Genomic DNA, 18884 nt, shown 5'->3' on the forward strand with positions numbered 1-18884 from the left:
ACATTGGTGTAAAGCCTGGTTACACTAGTATAAACGTGGCATCTGTCCCGGCTCTACCTTAAAGCGTCTCTCTAGGATTCATACTGTTTAAAGTAATAATCCTGATTCTACTGGTGCCGTTGGATTCAGTTAGGATCTCATCTTTAAAAAGAGCAGCAAATCTAATTTTATCTCAGCTCTGTACAGAATGCCAGTTCCCATAACTATCATTATGTACTTTTCTTCTAGGCTATGTGCTACTGAAACTGCTTTCTTTGAGCTTAATTTCCAGATGTAAATGTGAACTCCCAAGCCCACCACACACTTCAGTTGTACAAGCAGTGTATCTCCTACTTCAAGCCACAAGTACTGCAATTTCCAAGTACTTAAAATAAGTTTCTTACCATTTGGGGGGGGGAGGGGTCATGGGAGACAGTGACATTTGTCTAAAATAGTGATTCTTAACCAGGTGCTGTGCCACCCTAGGATGCCTTGGGATCCTTTCAAGGGTGCTGGGGGATGCCAATGTTAGCACCGTTAGGTGTGCAAACATGATTCACAAGATAAACCCAGAGATTTCAACTAGGGATCCAATGCGTTAAAGATGTTCTGACCTGTTGTGAACTGTCTGAGTTTTCTGCAACAGAAGAATTGCTCTAGTACTTCGCTGTAGTCAAAAAACAAGTGAAACTAAGAGCTGACACTTTCTGAGGGATGCCTTGAGCCTAAGGAGGAGTGCCATGAGTCTAATAAGGTTGCACAATGTTGGCCTAACACTATTTTGTTTCTATAATAGTTACTTCACTTCAATGCATTGAGCCTGTCTCACAAACGGTTTTACAACGCTTTCTTTCCTGAGCTATAGGTAACCTCTAGTAAGAAACGTCTTCCTTCTGGAATCTCATATCAGTGGGAACAACGTCGGGCCCTTAGAGAGGCAGGCAATGCTCATTCTAGACCAGCAAAGGAGCTAAGGAGAACTGATCTTATAGACTTCAAGCTTTGTGCTCGTCAGTGACTTCCCCTATAAAAAGAAACGATTACCTTACAAAGAAACAACTCATTGAATTTCCAATATGCCAATTTGGGACCAAAGCTTATGAAACACCTTCTTCTCACTGCATTGACATGAGATAACTATTGTCCTATATAATTATGAGCACTTGCTCGATTAGTGCAACTCTTGCAGGGCAAATGACCTCTGTCTGTTAGTAGAATAAGGGTTCCGCATTTGATCAAAAACGGTGCAATAAGACCATCGCATTAAAAAAGCTACTGGGCAAGTGAGCAACTTCCCCTGTGGTTATTCCAATGGTTCTGATCTGTGTGCTTTTGTCTTTTTCCTTGACAAGTACAATAACAGCCTTGCCGATTACTCTTTACTAAGGTACCCGATTGTGGTGACATTGAGGCTGACCTTGGAGTCACCTCCCCCGCTGCCGCACTCTCCTTTGTCGTACCACCATTTGTTTTTCAATTTGTCCAAGAGGCCTTGCTCATTCAGTTTTAATACTGCCAGGTTAACAGCATTTCTTGAAACGATAAAACATAACTTGTAAGAAAATGCACAAATGCTTAGGAAATCGTAACGTATAAAAAAAGGAGCACAAGAGGACAAATTGGCTAAATTTCACAGAACGTGGAGCTATAAAAATGTCTGTACAGCAAATACAGGGTTAAATATTGGAAGGTGGCATGGAGGATAACATTTGCTCAAAACTGAAGTGTGCGGGATGGGGAAATTGTCTTTGAGAAAAAAAGTAACAAGAACACCACATCATGCAGTTAACATTCGTCACATAAGGCAGGTTAACTTGGCTTTTACCATTTAAATTGAAAAAGCCATTGAACTGTAAAATTAAAACAGCAACAAACAATCAGAAAGGACAACACGAAGAGAACATTAAAAAATGGATGCATTAAGTAAATGAAACCATAATTTACCGTCTTATTTAACTCCATGGAGTATTGAAGGTTTTAAACGTTAAAGTTACCTCAAAAATCCACAAGAAAGAAAATGACAACACAATACATCAGGGTAGGTGGAATACTATAACAACATGGATATTGTTATATTATTCCACCCACCTTAATGCTGAGCCTTTTGGAGTTGCTACACCATAGCCCTTGGAATCCAGGTTTCCACCAACTTTCATTGTGTCACAGGGCTTCCGCTGCTCAATGTACTCGTTCATGGTCGACTCCAGCAGGAAGGCAAACTTCCCCTTGGACTTCCGCACTCTGGCCACGCCGTCGGCTGTTGTTTTGGTAAACACGGATGGCTCGGCCGACTTCATGTAAGACCACATTTTCTCATAGACGGCTATTTTGGATCTCTGGGAAAGACAATGGAAAGTAGACAAGGAAAAAAAATGTTTACTTGGCATTTTTGTACCGTATGTGAATGTGTCCAAGTCCGCCTGCTAGCGAATGGATTGTAAGTGACCAAAGATTATGGTCAGTAACTTTGACGTTGTCCGCAGTGTGAGACCTAGTGGGGCCGTAGGTGCTACCACAGCATGTATATATGCAGCAGGTGAAGTTGGGTAATGTCAAATGGTGCTGCCCACTGAAAAATTACCAAATACAGGTAAGAAAATAATCGTAGGTTAGAAAAAAAATCTTGCTATTCATAGATGCTAGGGTCGGACGGGACCTCAACAGATCATCGAGTCCGCCCCCCTGCCTGGGCAGGAAAGAGTGCGAGGGTCAGATGACCCTATCCAGCCTTCTCTTAAAGACCCCCAGGGTAGAGGAGAGCACCACCTCCCTTGGGAGCCCATTGCAAATTTTGGCCACCCTTACTGTGAAGAAGTTTTTCCTGATGTCTAGCCTAAATCTGCTCTCTGTCAGTTTGTGACCATTGCTCCCTGTTATGCCAAGAGGCGCCCTGGTGAACAAAGCATCTCTGATTCCTTGCTGCACCTTCCCATTTGTATGTGTGCTGCTGTCACACTAAACCAGATAAAGGTTATTAAATCCTAACTCTCCTGCCTTGAGCAGTGCATGACTTTTTTCTATATAAGTTATCCCTGTTAGTTTATTTCATTCTGCAACATATCACTGGTTAACCATAGACATTTGCTTATTAAAAAGCTCCCAGGAAGACAGGAATTGGTGATGTCAGGTTTATAACAACAGATGAGGCACCATAATAGTTCTATTGGGCTTGTAGAAGATCATGATGGTGCCTCATCTGGGAGATATGTATTGTGATTACACAGACTTTACTAAACAATGATCAACTTATTTTGTTTGGCGTTTCTAACGTTGCTGAAAGCATACTAGGATTAGTGATGAGAGGATGGGCTACGTGAAAATATTTTGTTGTTAAAGTGAATCATTTGCTGGAGTACAGCCTATTTTATTAGAACCAACTGCTGGTTGTGCCTTTTGAAGTGTACATTTATTTTTGTTTTAGTTTCTTCAGTTTTAAGACCAAGCCAAATATAATGATTCTGTCTCTAAAACATGTGCTTCATACCCGCAACACGCTGGAAAGCTTTTAAAAACAGAACAGTGCATTATTCCCCCATTCTCCTTCAGGGGCATTATAATAAACCACCATAAAATACTGACAATGACAAGCACTAGTCATTGTGCTGTATCATTTTTTAGCATTCCCCATCTGTCCCACAGCACATTATAGAAATCCCGGGGATATATATGAGACTCTCAATCTAAGCTGTGGTTATCTGAAATTTATGCCTCCAACTTACTGTCAATTTCTTGTCAATAACACTTCTTTTCAAAACTGGAATGAAATATATAATAGTTAAATCCAGTTCAGATTATAGTGAACTTGTGGCAGGAGACTCTTCATTATCATCAGCTGGAGCTCGAGACATGTTTTCTCTTCTTTCACAACAGTTCAGCATGCCTTGGATAATATACTGACTAACAACTACTCAGCAAACGCTTCACAGAGCACAAATCCTGTCTTTCTTGTATAAAAACGCTTCGCTGACTGAGCTGTGATTGATGGAGAAGAGAGGAGAGTATTCTGCAGTGAGAGGGTGTTCTCATTCCCTCCTGTTGGATTACGCTGTTTTACATGGAACAGTAATGGCCATTATACCACAGCGTGAGAACAAGATTATCTCCGTCACCTAGGGGTTAAAACGCTCCTCGCAGAGAGAAGAAATTAGGGATCTGGTCCCTGCCCCTATGAATGTTTAATAGAAACATGCTTAAGTGCCCATCAGAGCTGGAACCTGGATTTTCCTCCTAGGTGAATACTGTAACTACTAAGTTATGGCAGAGTCACGCACTCTCTCTCCTTCTACCCCCTCCATCTTGTCCAATAAGTATTTAATTATTCCATGCTTGCTGAGTGGAACAGCTTTAATAGAAACCACCGAGACACTGCACGCCAGAACGCTCCATAAACTGGTGCTCGGATAGGGGGTCATTAATTGGATGGAAGTCAGCCCACTCAGACAGGCAGTGAGAAAAAGCCTGAGCACCTGCTTTTATGACATACCACCTTGGTCAAGCCTCCATTTCTACAGAGCATCTTTCGGTCAGACGTACCAATGGAACTGCAGCCAATTCAAGTGACATGCAGAAATCACTTTCTGCACTACTGAACCATAGCCACCCATCAGATGCAATGTGGCAGGTAGTTAACAAAACACAGTAGTGCAGCATGGTGAGACAGACTGTGACGGAAGGAAACAACTTACCTAATTAAACCTGCACGGGCATTTGAGGCAAGCAGATTGTAATGAGAGAAGTTGAAGTTTGGCCTTGAGATGGGAAGTGCTCGAGCCCTCAGTTTTATGTCTGGTATACAAGGGACATACCCCCTGTAGCTGTAATGCCAAGCCATTAGTTAAGTATTAATCCAAAGGCTATTGGCACTTGCTAAATCACCAGCTTTCTGCAGCTCTGAAATAAGTCTCCCACAAGCTGAGGAATCCTTGTGTGAAGGAACGTAGCAAGCTGGAGTTGCTGGATCAGTTTTAAACCTTTCATCTATTACCAAACCGTTTCTTTGATCCCATACACAGGAGCTGGCAAGCTGCAAGCTCACAGAGGGATTAGGCAGCCTCAGTGCATTATGAAATACAAATGTTGATACATGAATTTTGTGTTAGGCTTATGAACACTTTTTTAACTATGAAAGCTATGCACATAGACTGTGGCTGGGTGCAGACGTTCAAAAAGCCCGAGGTGGACTAGATCACACCGATGCAGGTTTCTGGAAGCAGGATAGGTTAGGTTGGGAACAAGCAGAACACACTTTTACCTTTGGGGTGGGGGGGGGGAGGCACAGGCTGCCTGCACTGGCCAGGGCCAGCAGGTTAACCATAGACAGGTTGGGGGCCCCGTCCCCGGGCTGTCACAAAGCCAAGCTAGCACAGACTCTCTCCTCAGTCTGGCCTTCTGCCTCTGTCCAGCTGTCAGCTGCAGGCAGGTGGGGGACATCTGTGTACCTGCATGAACCCTGGCACCAGTGGCAGCCTGGCAGACCATGCTGGGCAGCGAAGACAGGGGGGATCTGGCAAGTGGAGGACTGGGCCCCTTGGAGCTCTGCACCAGTGGCAGCCAGCAGCAGGAGACTGGGGAGTCCTCCTTTCCCCACTGCCTCCCAGGTTGCTGGTGCCAAGCTCTGAGGGGCCCAATCCTTCCCCCAACACAGACCCCAGCAGGCAGCCCAGGAGGCTCAGAGCATGAGCCTCCTGGGCTGCCTGGTGCATCCTGCTGGGCTGCTGCTGGTGCTGGGGCTCAAGCAGGGACACAGACCCCTTCCCCCCTGCCTGCCTGTGGCGGACAGCTGGCCCGAGGCAGAGCTGGGGAGAGAGAGTCTGTGCTGGTTCGCCACTGTGACAGCTCAGGAGTGGTGCCCGTTGGGCACTCGGCCAGAGGAGTGGAGCATGGGGTGAGTGTTAGCATGCCTCCCTGCAAGACAGGGCTAGTGGGGTGTTGCAAAGGTACCCGGGATGCTGTGGACGGTGACCTAACATAAAGTGATATGGCATCTGGTACTGAAGTTTGATGTACCAGTCTAATCTAAATTGATTAAGTCTGAGTGGAGAGCGATCCAGGCCTTAGACTGGGTTCTGCCATTTTTAAATCAGTCTACGTACACTGAACTTCTGTTCAGTTACCAGTTTTTGGTCACTTTTACCAGCATATGTATAATGTCTGTACCTGGCCTGTGGGTCACACACCAGACATTTTCTTTTGCTTCCTGTGAGCAGACAGCATCAGGAATATAGGTGACATCCTCTCTGTGGCCTTGTTGGCAAAGGGCATTTCTCTAAGCCAGTGACTGATGTTTGCATAGACATACCTGGGTAAGCTTTAGTGCCCCTAGCTCGGGTGCTATTGGCAGTGTAGCCACAGTAGCAGAGTGCTCACCGTGGACTGAAAATGCCCAAGTGCTGGCTCAGCTTCTCACGTGGGATTTGCAGCCTGTACCGATTTCCAAGCTGTTGTGGTTACAGTTGTAACAGTACCTGAACTAGCTTGATATTAGCTTGAGTGTGCTTTCATGAGCTGCAATCACAGGAGGGACTGCAATATAGACCCTAAGTGGTTTCAGACCCAGTATATACTCCACATCTACCCCAAGATGCAGAGATCAGGAGTAGCTAAGGTGGAGAAGCTGGTTTATTAAGTAGTGGCACGAGCTGGAGTTGTTACTAGATAATAGTAGTAACAATCAAATGAGCTTTATGGAGTCTGAATCTTACAGAGTCTTATTTCAACAACTGTATCTCCTTGCGTAGCACCTGGGACTGAACTACACAAAGAAAAGACCAGAGCCAGATTGAATAAATGCAAAGTGTATTCTGTACGCATAGTTCTGACGCTGCAACGTGTGCAAGTAAGGCCAATGGCTATCAGAGATAATTACCACATTACCAAATCCTGAACTCAGAGTAGCTAGCCCTGAGTAAAAACTTTAAAAAAATCACAATGGATATTTTTTCATTCTTCTATGTACATTCAAATGCTGTATAGGTATGCTGGGTAGCAACAGATAAGTTGGCCAATGCTGTAATCAACCTTAATTCCAGCATGTCCTAATTTCTGGGTACTTGATTTTTCAACTCTAATATTCTTTTGACATTTTTTCATGATAGCAGTAAAAACATGTATAGGTGCGCATGTGTGCAGGCAGCCAGTAAAAGAAGAGGAAAGTTATAACTTTGTTGTCTAATTCAGAAAGATAAAGTAGCCCGCCTTGCCAAGATTTTATGTGGCTTAAGTATTCATCTCAAGATTACACCTTTAATTACATAGAGAAACCATGAACTGTTTTTCTTTTTCATCTCCTAGTCCACATGGGCATTTCTGTCTTTAATAAGTTCTCTCAGATTGTTTCCAGCTCCCATGACTACCCAATAGCAATTTTCGATACATCTGTGTATTGTTAATACTACTTTTTATTTGATAAGAGCCAACAGTGTGGCACAAGCTGCAAATAAACACACACTCCTTAGTCCATGGATGTCATAATGAATGTAAACAACAGAGGAAGATTTCCGTAGAGGAGAGGATGTCCTTGCAGCGAAGGAATGAGTGCTGGGGAATCATTATGCTCTGCCACAGACTTCTGATAAATTATGCACGGGTCACTTAGGGCTAGATTTTTGAAGAGGCCTAAAAATGCAGATAGGGAACTGGTGGGATTTGGATGAATTAGGTACCAAGTTTTGAAAATCCCACTAGGTGCCTATCTGCACTGTTAATCCCCCGATACTGAAGTAAATCTGTCCTTTTGTCGCCTCTGTGCTCTAGTTGCATTATTTTTCTGCCGGGGGAGCCCAGTGGTTGCTCCACAGGAGGGTTTGCTAAAGCTCACAAAATGCTTTAAGTCCCATTGAAGCCATTCCAAGAAGGCAAGGTATTAGCATTGTGGTCTTTTAAAACATTAAATTCCATCTGATTCAAACACAAAACCATAATTTCCAATGAAACATTAATGGCAGTCAGACTGTCGCACTGTTCTTACATACGACTACATCCATGTACCTCTTGTGCATGATATAATAACAAACTCAGTAATTTTTATGAAATCATCCCAAAAGTCAAAGGCATTTTGCCAATTTCTTCTTCAAACAGGATTTTCATGGGAAGCCACATTTGTTAACCTTAGATAATACCCTGGTACACAGCCATACAAATATATAAGCCACCACCTGGGACTGAGAATACCATATATTGACCAAATATACTAGAGATCTGATAATTTGGGAATGGGTAGGGTTGTTTGGGTGGCTAAAGCAAGATGTGTTTTAACTGAATTGACTCAATCTTTTATTATAATAAAGAAGAAAAAAGTTTTGTTAAAGATATAAACATTTCCAACTAAAAAAGTAATTAAAAATAAAATTAAAAGCTAATAGAAGAACAGCTCACTAGGTTATGAAGGTACTGAACAAAATGAAAATGTTCTTGTATTTACGGTTGGTGCTAGGGAATTGGCTGTTTGTAGGCAGCAGTGAAGGCAAACGCCATATAGACAACCAAACTACAGGAATTACTGAGCAGAGCAGTCAAAATCTTTCACTAGAATTTTGTTTTTAAGGTGAAAAGTGGCATTTTGCTTACATGGAAACTCTGAAGGAAAAATATACTTATTTCTTTTAACTTCCCAATTTTCCACCAAAAACTCATCAACTCAAACATGTTCAGTCTTTTGAAGGGCAAACCCTTTATTTTCTTCTATAAAGCAAGACAATTCTGCAAAATTTTGTTCGGAAATGTTCTCCCCACATTGTCTTTTCTGAAAATACTTCCTATTTTGTGAGCGGCTTTTGTGTGCGCTTGTTTTGCTGCCTCACAAAACTGTGGTAGGCCCCTGTGGGGGAAGAAATGTAAGAAAGAAAAAAATGTAAGAAAAAAGAAAAAGGAACAGATGTCAGCCAAATCTGGAGCCTCTACATGGAACGGCTTTCTTTGTGCTGGGCAACTTCCTTTTCATTTCTTTGATATTGCTCTTCAGAAGTCCATTGACAAACATCTTCATATTCCTCGAAGAGGAATATCATTACCATTTTTTTCCCCTCAAAAGCAAAATTTTTAGAGTGTTTCATCTTGGCCTTGGGACACGTTAAAGCCTTTGTCATTATCACAAGCTTACTGCAGATATAAATAGACGTGACCTTAGCTTAGTCAACAACTCTGTTTTCCCACTTTAATCGGAGACGATTATGCATAAACATGAACCACATACATTTCCTTCACCTGGGAAAGAACGGTCCATTTTCACTGTAGTGGATCCAAGACCCTCTTTGTAACACAAGCACTGTCTTCAATTCCCTGCCTGGCACACTGAGCATTTACTTCATTTTCTGTCGCTTCCTAGCCCCTATCCAAATACACTTTTCCCACAGGTAGCAGTGCTATTATTTTAAATGAAAAACCCAGTTCAATCAATTCTGCTTTTTTCCCCCCTTTGGACAACGGTACTTTACTTTCCAGTTCTCCTATTTGTGTGTGCAAGACTCAGGTATTTAAATGAAAAACACAATACTTGCTAACGGCAGGATGTAAAAAAAAAAAAAAAGCTTAATCCAGACTAGATTTAAAAATGACAAATATCAGCAAATAGACTGTCAATTACACGTGATTTTTTCCCGTTATGCTCACGGGCAGAAATGAGCTCAGTTTAGAATTAGCAATCTTGGCTTCAATAAAATAAGATCAGGTCTAGCTTTTTTGTAACACTAAAACCTATTTCATGATATGCTACAGAACCAAATGACACTTTTGGCTAGACCCACCTCTACCTCCAAGAAAAAAGACGCTTGAGACAACCAAAGCTTGCTTTCATGGACTGAATTACCTTTCCCTCTGTGTTGGTATCTCTCTCCTTCAGAGTTCAGTTGGAGGTGACACTGTGTCAGTCACTTCCAAAATTGAATTGCAGTGAAGCTATTATATTTGAAAGAAACCAGGATCTTACTCCCATTCTTAAACTATTTTAGAATAGCTTGTCTTCTCCTTTTCAGACTGTTACAGCCTCTTCTATTTATAGTCTCTGCCTCTCCTACTCTATTAGAAAATTTAATAAAAATGACTAAAATGATCCCCTCTTCCTTTTCTCCTTTTTCCAGAGGAGGCACCAGAGGGTTTCTTTTCTCCATATTATATAGTGTAAATACAACCTTGCCAATATACTGAAAGATATTCCCATGCTGCCTTCATAAATGTTGTCTATGTTGCCAATCTCAAACATTCTCAAACCACAAGATTTAAAAAAAAAAAAGACAATTTACAACAGGTTCCAAACTTTTCTAACACAACAAAAGGCCAGAAAATGCTTTTTAAAAAAAAAGAATAAAAGATGCAACATCTTATGTGTTCAAAGTTGAGGCTTTAAAGGCGATACAAAAGCCTGCAAGACATGTAATATAAATGCAAGGCGTGAAAACACTAAGTTCTCTGCTCTTGTCTTAACTGCATCTTCTGGGACCAGACGAGGAAGGCAAAAGGGAACCAGTTTGTAATGATGCTTCTGGTTCAATAAAGGCAAGCTGTAAAAGCCAGAATAAGCATGCAACAACAGGAAAGGATAGTTAGAGATAGAAGAGATAGCAATCACAGGGTTTAACATAGTCTCCTACTTAACTCACCCTTTAAACTATCCCTTTTTCTCCTTTATGGGAGCAACCAATAGTGCTGTTATCAAAGAAAGCCTGACAGACTGGTTGTAGACAGAGGTAACAATATACCATTTTAAAAGGGAGGTGAGACTTCGCGCTCAGAAGTATGCAACTGTTTAATCTGTCCATTCCTATACCAGTGTAAGTGGAGCTAAACCTGTTTGGTTTAAAGTTACAGAAGTTTAGCTTCAATTATACCGAGCTGTCAGAGTCTTAGTTTGCTTATACAATGAAGTAATTGCCATTACAAATATGGTGCAGTTTCTGTAATGCACATCCTGATACATACATGACACTAAATCTTCCTAGGCAAATGTCCAGTTTAGCATTGTTTTCCACAAGCCATTGTTTTCTGTTCATAATGCAATCAGTTTTTCCCTAGCAGTCGATGGAGCCAACAACTTTTGCAAGAGCAGGAGGCAATTACCAAGCAGAAGTGAAGAAGAATAGCATCGTGCTTATATGAAGCTGCTTGAGTCACCGGGTACTACTATTTCTGGCACCTTATACACACAGCTGTAAAGCACTGAGTGGTGGCTGCACTCTTGGCAGCACCGTCCTGCAAATGAAACATTAACATGTCGTCTTCTGCCTCTTGCTGGGCAGAGGAGAGTAAATGATCGCACGGCAGTGCTCGCAGAAGAGGAGAGGATGACGCTCATGACAGACCCACAGGCTGCATGGCAGCTATTGATGAGCACCTAATGGCTGTTATAACAACATTGCATTATAATATGAATATGATAATTATTGTAATTCTCTACTGTCTTTGTCTGAGAGATCCAAGCCCTTTACTAACAAGAAAGAATTAGGTCTCACAGCACCCCATGAAGTATCATTACCTTCTTTTTCCAAGTGAGTAAATTAAAGCGTAGGGATGTTAAGTTACTTGCATAGTGTGTGGCAGAACCAGCCAGCCACACACATTATGCAACTGTAGAAGATCAATGCCACAGCTTTTACCTGCACGTGACTGGTACTGTCAACACTTTGGGTTTCTATAGCCCGTTGCACGTAGTCACCTTGTTTGTACTACATTTTGGGTGACAACTCCAAGAAGGTCACCTTCCACAAATGGAATATGTGCCGTGGAGTGTCCCCTCGCTAAGGCCAGCCCCCGAACCCACCCGGTTCCCAGGTTCTGCAGGATACTTCAGGAAAGCAAGGCTTTGTTGTGTGGTGTATTGGGTTTATTTGCTGTGATATATTGATTTTTCATCTTACATTCATGAAAAGTGAGCCTGGTGGGCCAGGAACTGAGATGGAGATGGGCATCACCATACTCATTCTTGCCATACTATATTGATATTGGTGGAGTTACAATGGGTGATGTAAAATAATATCACTGAATACAGAATCAGGCCCTTGAAATCCCTGTCTTCAAATTGTCTCATTTCTTGTGTAACTCATGAATCAGGCTTTGCCTGTATAGAGTCTGTGAAAAATGAACCCCACTTCTAACCGAGCCAGCAAAGACATCGCTGCACTATGCCTGAGCCCACTATGTGCCCCTATCACTACTTAGGGCAGGTCTGGGAAACAAGTAGGTCACTATCTGGCTGCAGCATGGGGCTGCAGACGATTGATGAGCAATTTTAGATACTCAGGAAATAGCTGAAAAGGCTCACAACAAAAAATCATCTATGTGCACTGATCCCAATTTTCCTGCAGCCAACTTTCCTTGGACAACTGCCCCAGCCATAAAAACAGCTTTTCATCACTAGCTTATTTTTTTTATAATATTTCCCTTTGAAATGTTATCTAAAGGCAGCTTCATCATTCTGAAAAACACATTTGAGCAGGGACTAGATAATTTGCTCTTCCTTCTTTTTTCATCAGACACATCTTATTTACTTAAGTGGGTTCATTTCATACAGAGAGACAAACAAATCCCCATTCAAGCTGTAACTAGACTTCACTTCATTGACATGCCAATAACAGTCTGAGTAATTGATTGCAAATCAAGTTTTAAAGAATTTCCTTTCCTGCCACAATATTGAACTTCAGACAAAGCCTATATTCATCTCCCTGCGCTCTCTTGCTGACATCCACTCATCTGCATTGGAATATTGAACTCAAAATGAAAATGACACCTTTCACCAAGAGACAAGCTGGCTTTTCTTCATGGCGCATGGGCATCGCTAAGTCTGGGCAGAGTCCCAAACAATGGAAAAGTATTAGGTTGTGCTGGAAGCTTTGAAGCCAGACGCTTGGTAAGCCCCATAATGTGGGTAAGAGCTGAAGTCCTGTTACCTTCATAAATGTTGTCTATGCTTAGAGTTACAGCGATCTATAGTTTAGGGGCAGAGCCGCAACTTTTGGAGGTCCCTGCCGAAGTGGAACAAAATAGTTCTGTTGTGCAGGTAGAGAAAGGATGAGTGAGGGAAGCCACACGTGCGTGGGTGGACAGGGGTGGAGACCTGCAGGAGGAACGAGAATGGAGTGACCTTATTTGCCCCTTGGAAGGGCTTGTGAAGACTATGCCAGCCTCTGAGCTGAAAAGTTTCTTTGAACTGGCTCTGCTGCACAGCAGGGTGGACTCCTCTGGTCACCTCCTCAGTATCCAGCTCAGCTACTTGGGCCATGTTCAGGATTTGGCTCTTTACGCAGCCTGGCATTTTCTGCACAATATTTGAACACCGCTAGGCCTAACGAGCTTTCGGCTCTAGTCAGAACAGACCGCTATACAGGCAATGATGGAGAAATCCCAGGGGACTGCAAAAGAGGATGTTTCGTATTCACATCATTAGAGTTTCTAAACCTTCATGTGTTTTCTAATTATGCAGAAGTAACCCTAGCAGCACTGTGGGTACTTCATCAGCACCCATGTATTTTCAATGAATCCCTAACAAGCACATATTAATGTGACACAGCAGCGTTACATAAAGCAGTACAGAGACTTGAAAAAACAGGGTCCTCACTGTCTTGAGCGATGTCATTATCATCATCATAGAGCTGTTCTCGAAAATGTAGAGCATTCAAACAGCAAGTGATTTTTCCCTGAGGCGCTCCCTGGTTTGCTTCCACAGAGCTATGACGTTAACCCATTATTTGGTACTGTATTATTTCACCACGGGCTTGCTGTCCATACACCCTGCCTGATTTGATAGTCACCTGTGCAATACAATTGGCAACTCTATTTCTGATTAAATAGGCATCTTAGCACTGGGAAGATATAGTCAGATACACGTGCATTAAAGGGCCCAATTACACACACAAGAAAAGCGGAGAAAAGCACACATGCTATGTGGTTTACAGTACAAGGAATGTTTAACACTCACATTTATTACTAAGAGCTAATCAGATAAAACTTTGGCTCAAAACCTTGCTAGTGTGATGTCTCCATTAAATGGCCCATTCCTATTAACCCCAGGTTTCATCCAAATGACATCTTTTCCAGCAAGTGGATAATGAATGGCTTACTAATTATAATTTCCAGAAGGACACATTTCTTTTTTGAATCCCACATGCAGAGGAACCAGCACATTTAATTAGAGTGCTTCATAGAAAACTGTTGCTTTTGCATGCTGGCAGCACTAGCTTTGCTCTTCTCTTTAAAACTGCTTGTTAGTTTTTGTATAACAGGAAAATATCAGACCAAATGAAAAAAAAAAATCTAAACCCTGCCCATCAGGCCATTAGTTACTAGAAGAGAAAAATATAACAGGCCACTTGTTATCCACTCACTGGATACATATTGTACTAGATGTTTGCATGTATACACACCTTAGATTTATATTTATTATGTACTAATGTCTAAATATATTCCTTTTCTAGCATATTGAATTTATTAGACATTTTACTCAACTTGCCAGTTCTGAAAATCATATCTATATCATAAGAGTTAATGAAAGAATTGTTTCTTTTGCAGTTATTTGTAACACTGATACATTTACAGTTACATTTATTATTGCTGACCTATCCATATCCCTTCCAAACCTTGTGGAAGAAATGAATAAAACAACAACCTTGGTTCACTACAATCTATATATTTAACTCAGCTCTCTACAACAGTTTTATCTCAAAGCTCTATTTATTTCATATTTCGGAAGCCATCAATTTTCTGTGATGGTCCATGTCTAGCGTCTATGAACGTAACCACATTTTAATATTGAAGTCAGGCATTTGTGATGAGGTCTGTGTTGCTATGCTTGATGCCAAAGCACAAAAGCTTTTACTTATTGGAGTTTAATCCGAAGGCAAGAACAAAGCATTTGCATGTATGCTGTTCTCTGAACAAGCCCTTCATCTTTACAAGCAACATACATTTTGAAATTAGAAATCAAAGTGAGGTTAGCTACAGGGGAAGTCCCTGGGGTCCAAGCACACAGTTCACCATGCTATATTTAGGCTAGGAGGCTCTAATACTGATCTCTACTACTGTTTGACTGTATTAAGTGCATCATCTTTCACTGCAAACATTGGTTTTAACTCTACAGTTTCTTGTTGACCTCTTCGCTGATAGAATTTATTTCAATAATCAGCACTTTCTTTGTCTTTACACAGCAATACAGCTAGAAGGCAGTGCGTTCTCAATTATGACTGCATGTACCGTGATGGGTTGCACGTTACCAGATGTAGTCTGGATGTTTCTTGTGACAAAGGCAAGCTCTTTTTCTCATAGTTGGCCTAGGAAAACAGGAGGCTGGAATTTGGGGGTAGTTAGGCAAGCAGAAGAAGATGCTTTGGTCCAAAGATGCCCCAGAGCTTTAGCTCAACTCGCCAAAGAATTTGCCTTGTATCAGGAGAGCTCCAGGCAGTGTCGAGTATGTTAACTGTAGTTAAAACCATGAGCGTTCAAGCAGCAAAACATGTGCTAAGTGCAATCATAATTGTGTGTAGATGAAACAGGAGCTCTAAATTGAAGCGGTGGGTTTTTAAAAACACCACTTCAATTTAGGGCCCTTTAAACCCCCAGGTCATGCACACACTGACTTACCTGCCTCTCCGGTGGCAGGGAGGGGAGGGTGAGCTGCCGGTGGGCGCAGTGATCCCTGGGCTGCGGGAAGGGGCTGGTGCCTCCCTCCACACTAGCGGCAGCCCCCTCCAGGCAGCACCTGGCTCGGGCGGTCCCAGGGGCGCTGCAGCTGTGGAGGGAAGCACTGGGCCCCCGTGCAGCTCAGGCTCGCCGCTTTTCTTGGGTGGAGACTGCCTTCCCGGGCTGCTGCAGAGCCCCTGAGCTCTGCTCCAAGGCTACAGGGGAAGCAAACTAAAATTCCTCCGAGGAGTTTAAGTTTGCTGCGCCCCGAGTCATTTAAGGTGCATTATGCTGCCGAATTTCCCACAGCAGCTGGAATGAATGAGCAACACGCCGCTGACTCGTGCAAACACTGACACCATTAAAGCGGTGCAAAAGCACTTAGCCTGTTTTAAAGTGTCATGCACACATGCCTATTGCTTCATCTACATACGGCCATAGAGTTGCAAAGATAGGACATTTCTGGCAAGGAGTATCTCCAGTTGATATTACCTAACTTGTGTGGAGCTAATGCCCGACTGCTCCACAGAGGCAGCTCACGCGGGTGCTGGGGCCACAACACACTAGAGCCTGTTCCAGATTCTAGTGTGGTGCCAGGTTTCTGCAGCACACCGCAGTGCCCTGGGGTCTTCGGGGGGCTCAGCACTTAGGACATGTTTTATTTAGATCATAGTAAGCATTACTGCATGATGCTCAGAAAACTTTCTAACTCGGAGTAGCATTGGCGACACTTAGGGGGCGCACACGGGTGCATGTGCCCCCCCGAGCATAGCGGTGCATCCCCTACTTAACCCCCTACAACACCGTTGTTTCAACTTGCTGAGAAATTTTGGCTTCATGAAAGAAACAAAAAAAAAGACAAAAAGACGTTTTTCTGGCATCCTTAACACTCTGCCTCCTGCAGGGTTATATTGATCTGTGGTCTATCTAGACTAGAGGGCGTCATGTCTGAGCACACTAGGAGCCAGGGCTTTCTGTGGAATCTGTTGCAAAGGAGGTTTAGGTGCCGAACGTGTCTGTAAAACTCCCCAGGAGACTTTTTAAACAGTGTTAGAAAGGAACATTCTGCATAGAGATACGGCAAAGAACAAATTTAGTTCAAACACCCACCGGCTTGGTAAGAAGGGGCCCAATGAATGCACCTGGAAGGATAAGATGAAAAACCAGAGCACTTTGCAAAGTTGTAATAATTTAAATTCTAGGTGAAGAGCTGTCAGTCACCTTGACTTTGAAAGGCTTTGAGATGGCAGCAACCTTTTCTTATCCACAACTCCAACAAAGCTCAAGCAATAGCAACATCCATGTCAGCTTCCTCATGAAACCACTAATAAATAGCTGCTCTGTTTCCGAATGACCAACTGAAGGAGAAAGAGTGTAGCTCAGTCTTCACGTCTGTTTGATCCTTGGCTTGTTTTGCTAGTCTCCTTGATTGGATTAAAACACATGGCTTGAAATAACAGATTCTGCAACTAATACTAATCCTTCAAACCCCGCTATTCCTGCCAAATGTTACTTTAACCTAGTTTTTGTAGTGCGATTATGAGCTCCTTTAATTTCTCTATACCAGAAAACACGATCTAAGTGTTGCACACTACAATTTTTCATTCTACAAAACAGTTGTACTCCACTAAATCAATACCGGGGGCGCCCTTGTGGAATTTCAAATGTTTTCAGTAAAACTTTCTCAATGGTAATTCTATCTGTCAAGAATTTATTAATCTAAAATGGTCATTACATGCTATTTTGCCAAATCTGTTCGTGAGCCCCTTAGTGCTGTCACCTGCGTCAATTAAAAGAAGCTGTTGGAAAATCAGGAGCCGTTCATACTTGTAAATGTCTAGAAACACGTACTACTTCTTTTACTGCCGTTTAAATAAACGTCATTTACATAAGAATTACTAATTGGTTGTAAAGATCACTGCTTTTGAATATAGGTGGATTAGAATCCTGAAACCCATGAGATTGTGGTATGACACTTTTATAGCACTGGGTAGGGATTAAATCACAATACACTGATTTGATGTGCTGGTTATATTTGTTGAAATTATAAATGAATGTATGAGATGGTGATTCTAACATATGAATTCCTTAAAAGAACAAAGTTAAATATTTGTCATTGCTATCCAGTATAGCCTTCTTTTGAATTTCTAGGGAAAGGAAGATGCACTTTTGAGGCTTTAAAACATCTTTTTACTAATAAATTTCTCTTCCCTTTCAGTATGCATGAATGCCCTTTGAGTGCCTAATGGGAACTGATGCAATGTATTGATTGCCATTTACAATGCCTTTATAAACTGAGCGAGCAAAACATGTCAAAGGTTTCTGACCAGAACCAAGCTGCTCAAACTATTATTATTTCTTGGGTTGCTAATAGTTTAGAGGAATAACTCTTATACAGCAACTCACTAATGAGTTAAAATGGTGAATATGGTCTGCTGTGAAAATATCTGAAAATATGCCAGATTGCTATAGCCATTACATAAATGTCAAACTGACAGTATTCGGCATGTGAGTTTGGAAGAGAAATTTTGCATTTAGCTTTAATGTACAAAGCTTGGATACTGTCTATCAGGAGACATTGCAACGGTTGGGGAAAAAAGCCAGCACCACAAAATAGGTCAGTGGCTGGAATCTACCCAGGTCTGAAGTGGCTGAAAGTCATTACCATCTGTTCATGTGAAATGAGGCATTGGTTTCAGTCCAGTTCTTCGTGTCCACATTATAAAAAGATACCTGCAAAAGGACCATGGACTGAAAAACCAGTTGGCAGAAGAGGCCCTTGAGTGAGCAATAAACACCTCTGGCTCTTAAAAAGTAGCTAAGACATGGGACATATGAAGCTTGCTTGTGCTGTGTCCATTACATGGAGAACTAGAAGCCTTTTTTCCCAGTCCTGTTAATATCCCACCATTCGCCTGCCAGTAACATTCACTAAAATAGGTATCTGAGAGAGGTGTTTAGAGAACAGCTGACTTTGGGTCTTATCCATTGCATAAATGGGTCTCAACAGACAGTTTCCTCCCTGGAACAGTGCTGTCAACTCAAATCAGTTCCTCTCTCTCCGGCTGTGTTTTTAATGTGAATCTTACCTACTTTGCCCACTGCTGGTGTGGCTCACAAAGCAGTAAACGGTGATGTAGATAAGGTGCAATACAGCACAGATACTATTATATTATGCTACAGAGGGAGGATAATGCCTCTGGCCAACATCCATACTCAGTCCTAGTGGGGTTGGAGAGATGGTGAGGAACGTGCTATGATGTAGTAGTGGAGACAGTATAAAGTGAAAGCAGAAAAAGTGACAA

The 18884-nt window shown here is 42.1% G+C and overlaps 1 protein-coding gene across 4 annotated transcripts in view; it reads right to left on the reverse strand.

The window, feature by feature from the left end:
* Positions 1–18884, reverse strand: part of GRIA3 (glutamate ionotropic receptor AMPA type subunit 3) — a 316978-nt gene that overhangs the window by 36845 nt on the left and 261249 nt on the right. For 2 of the 4 annotated variants that reach the window (XM_019521580.1, XM_019521581.1), the window contains exons 13-14: positions 2068–2315; positions 1397–1511 (exon numbers count right to left, since the gene is read on the reverse strand). In XM_019521580.1, the coding sequence (XP_019377125.1) occupies positions 1397–1511; positions 2068–2315 (363 nt within the window). The remainder of the gene's footprint in view (positions 1–1396; positions 1512–2067; positions 2316–18884) is intronic. The other 2 variants (XM_019521579.1, XM_019521582.1) reach the window with 1 other exon arrangement.

Source organism: Gavialis gangeticus, unplaced genomic scaffold, assembly GCF_001723915.1.
Source record: "Gavialis gangeticus isolate Ggan-Ray unplaced genomic scaffold, GavGan_comp1, whole genome shotgun sequence".
NCBI lineage: Eukaryota > Metazoa > Chordata > Crocodylia > Gavialidae > Gavialis > Gavialis gangeticus.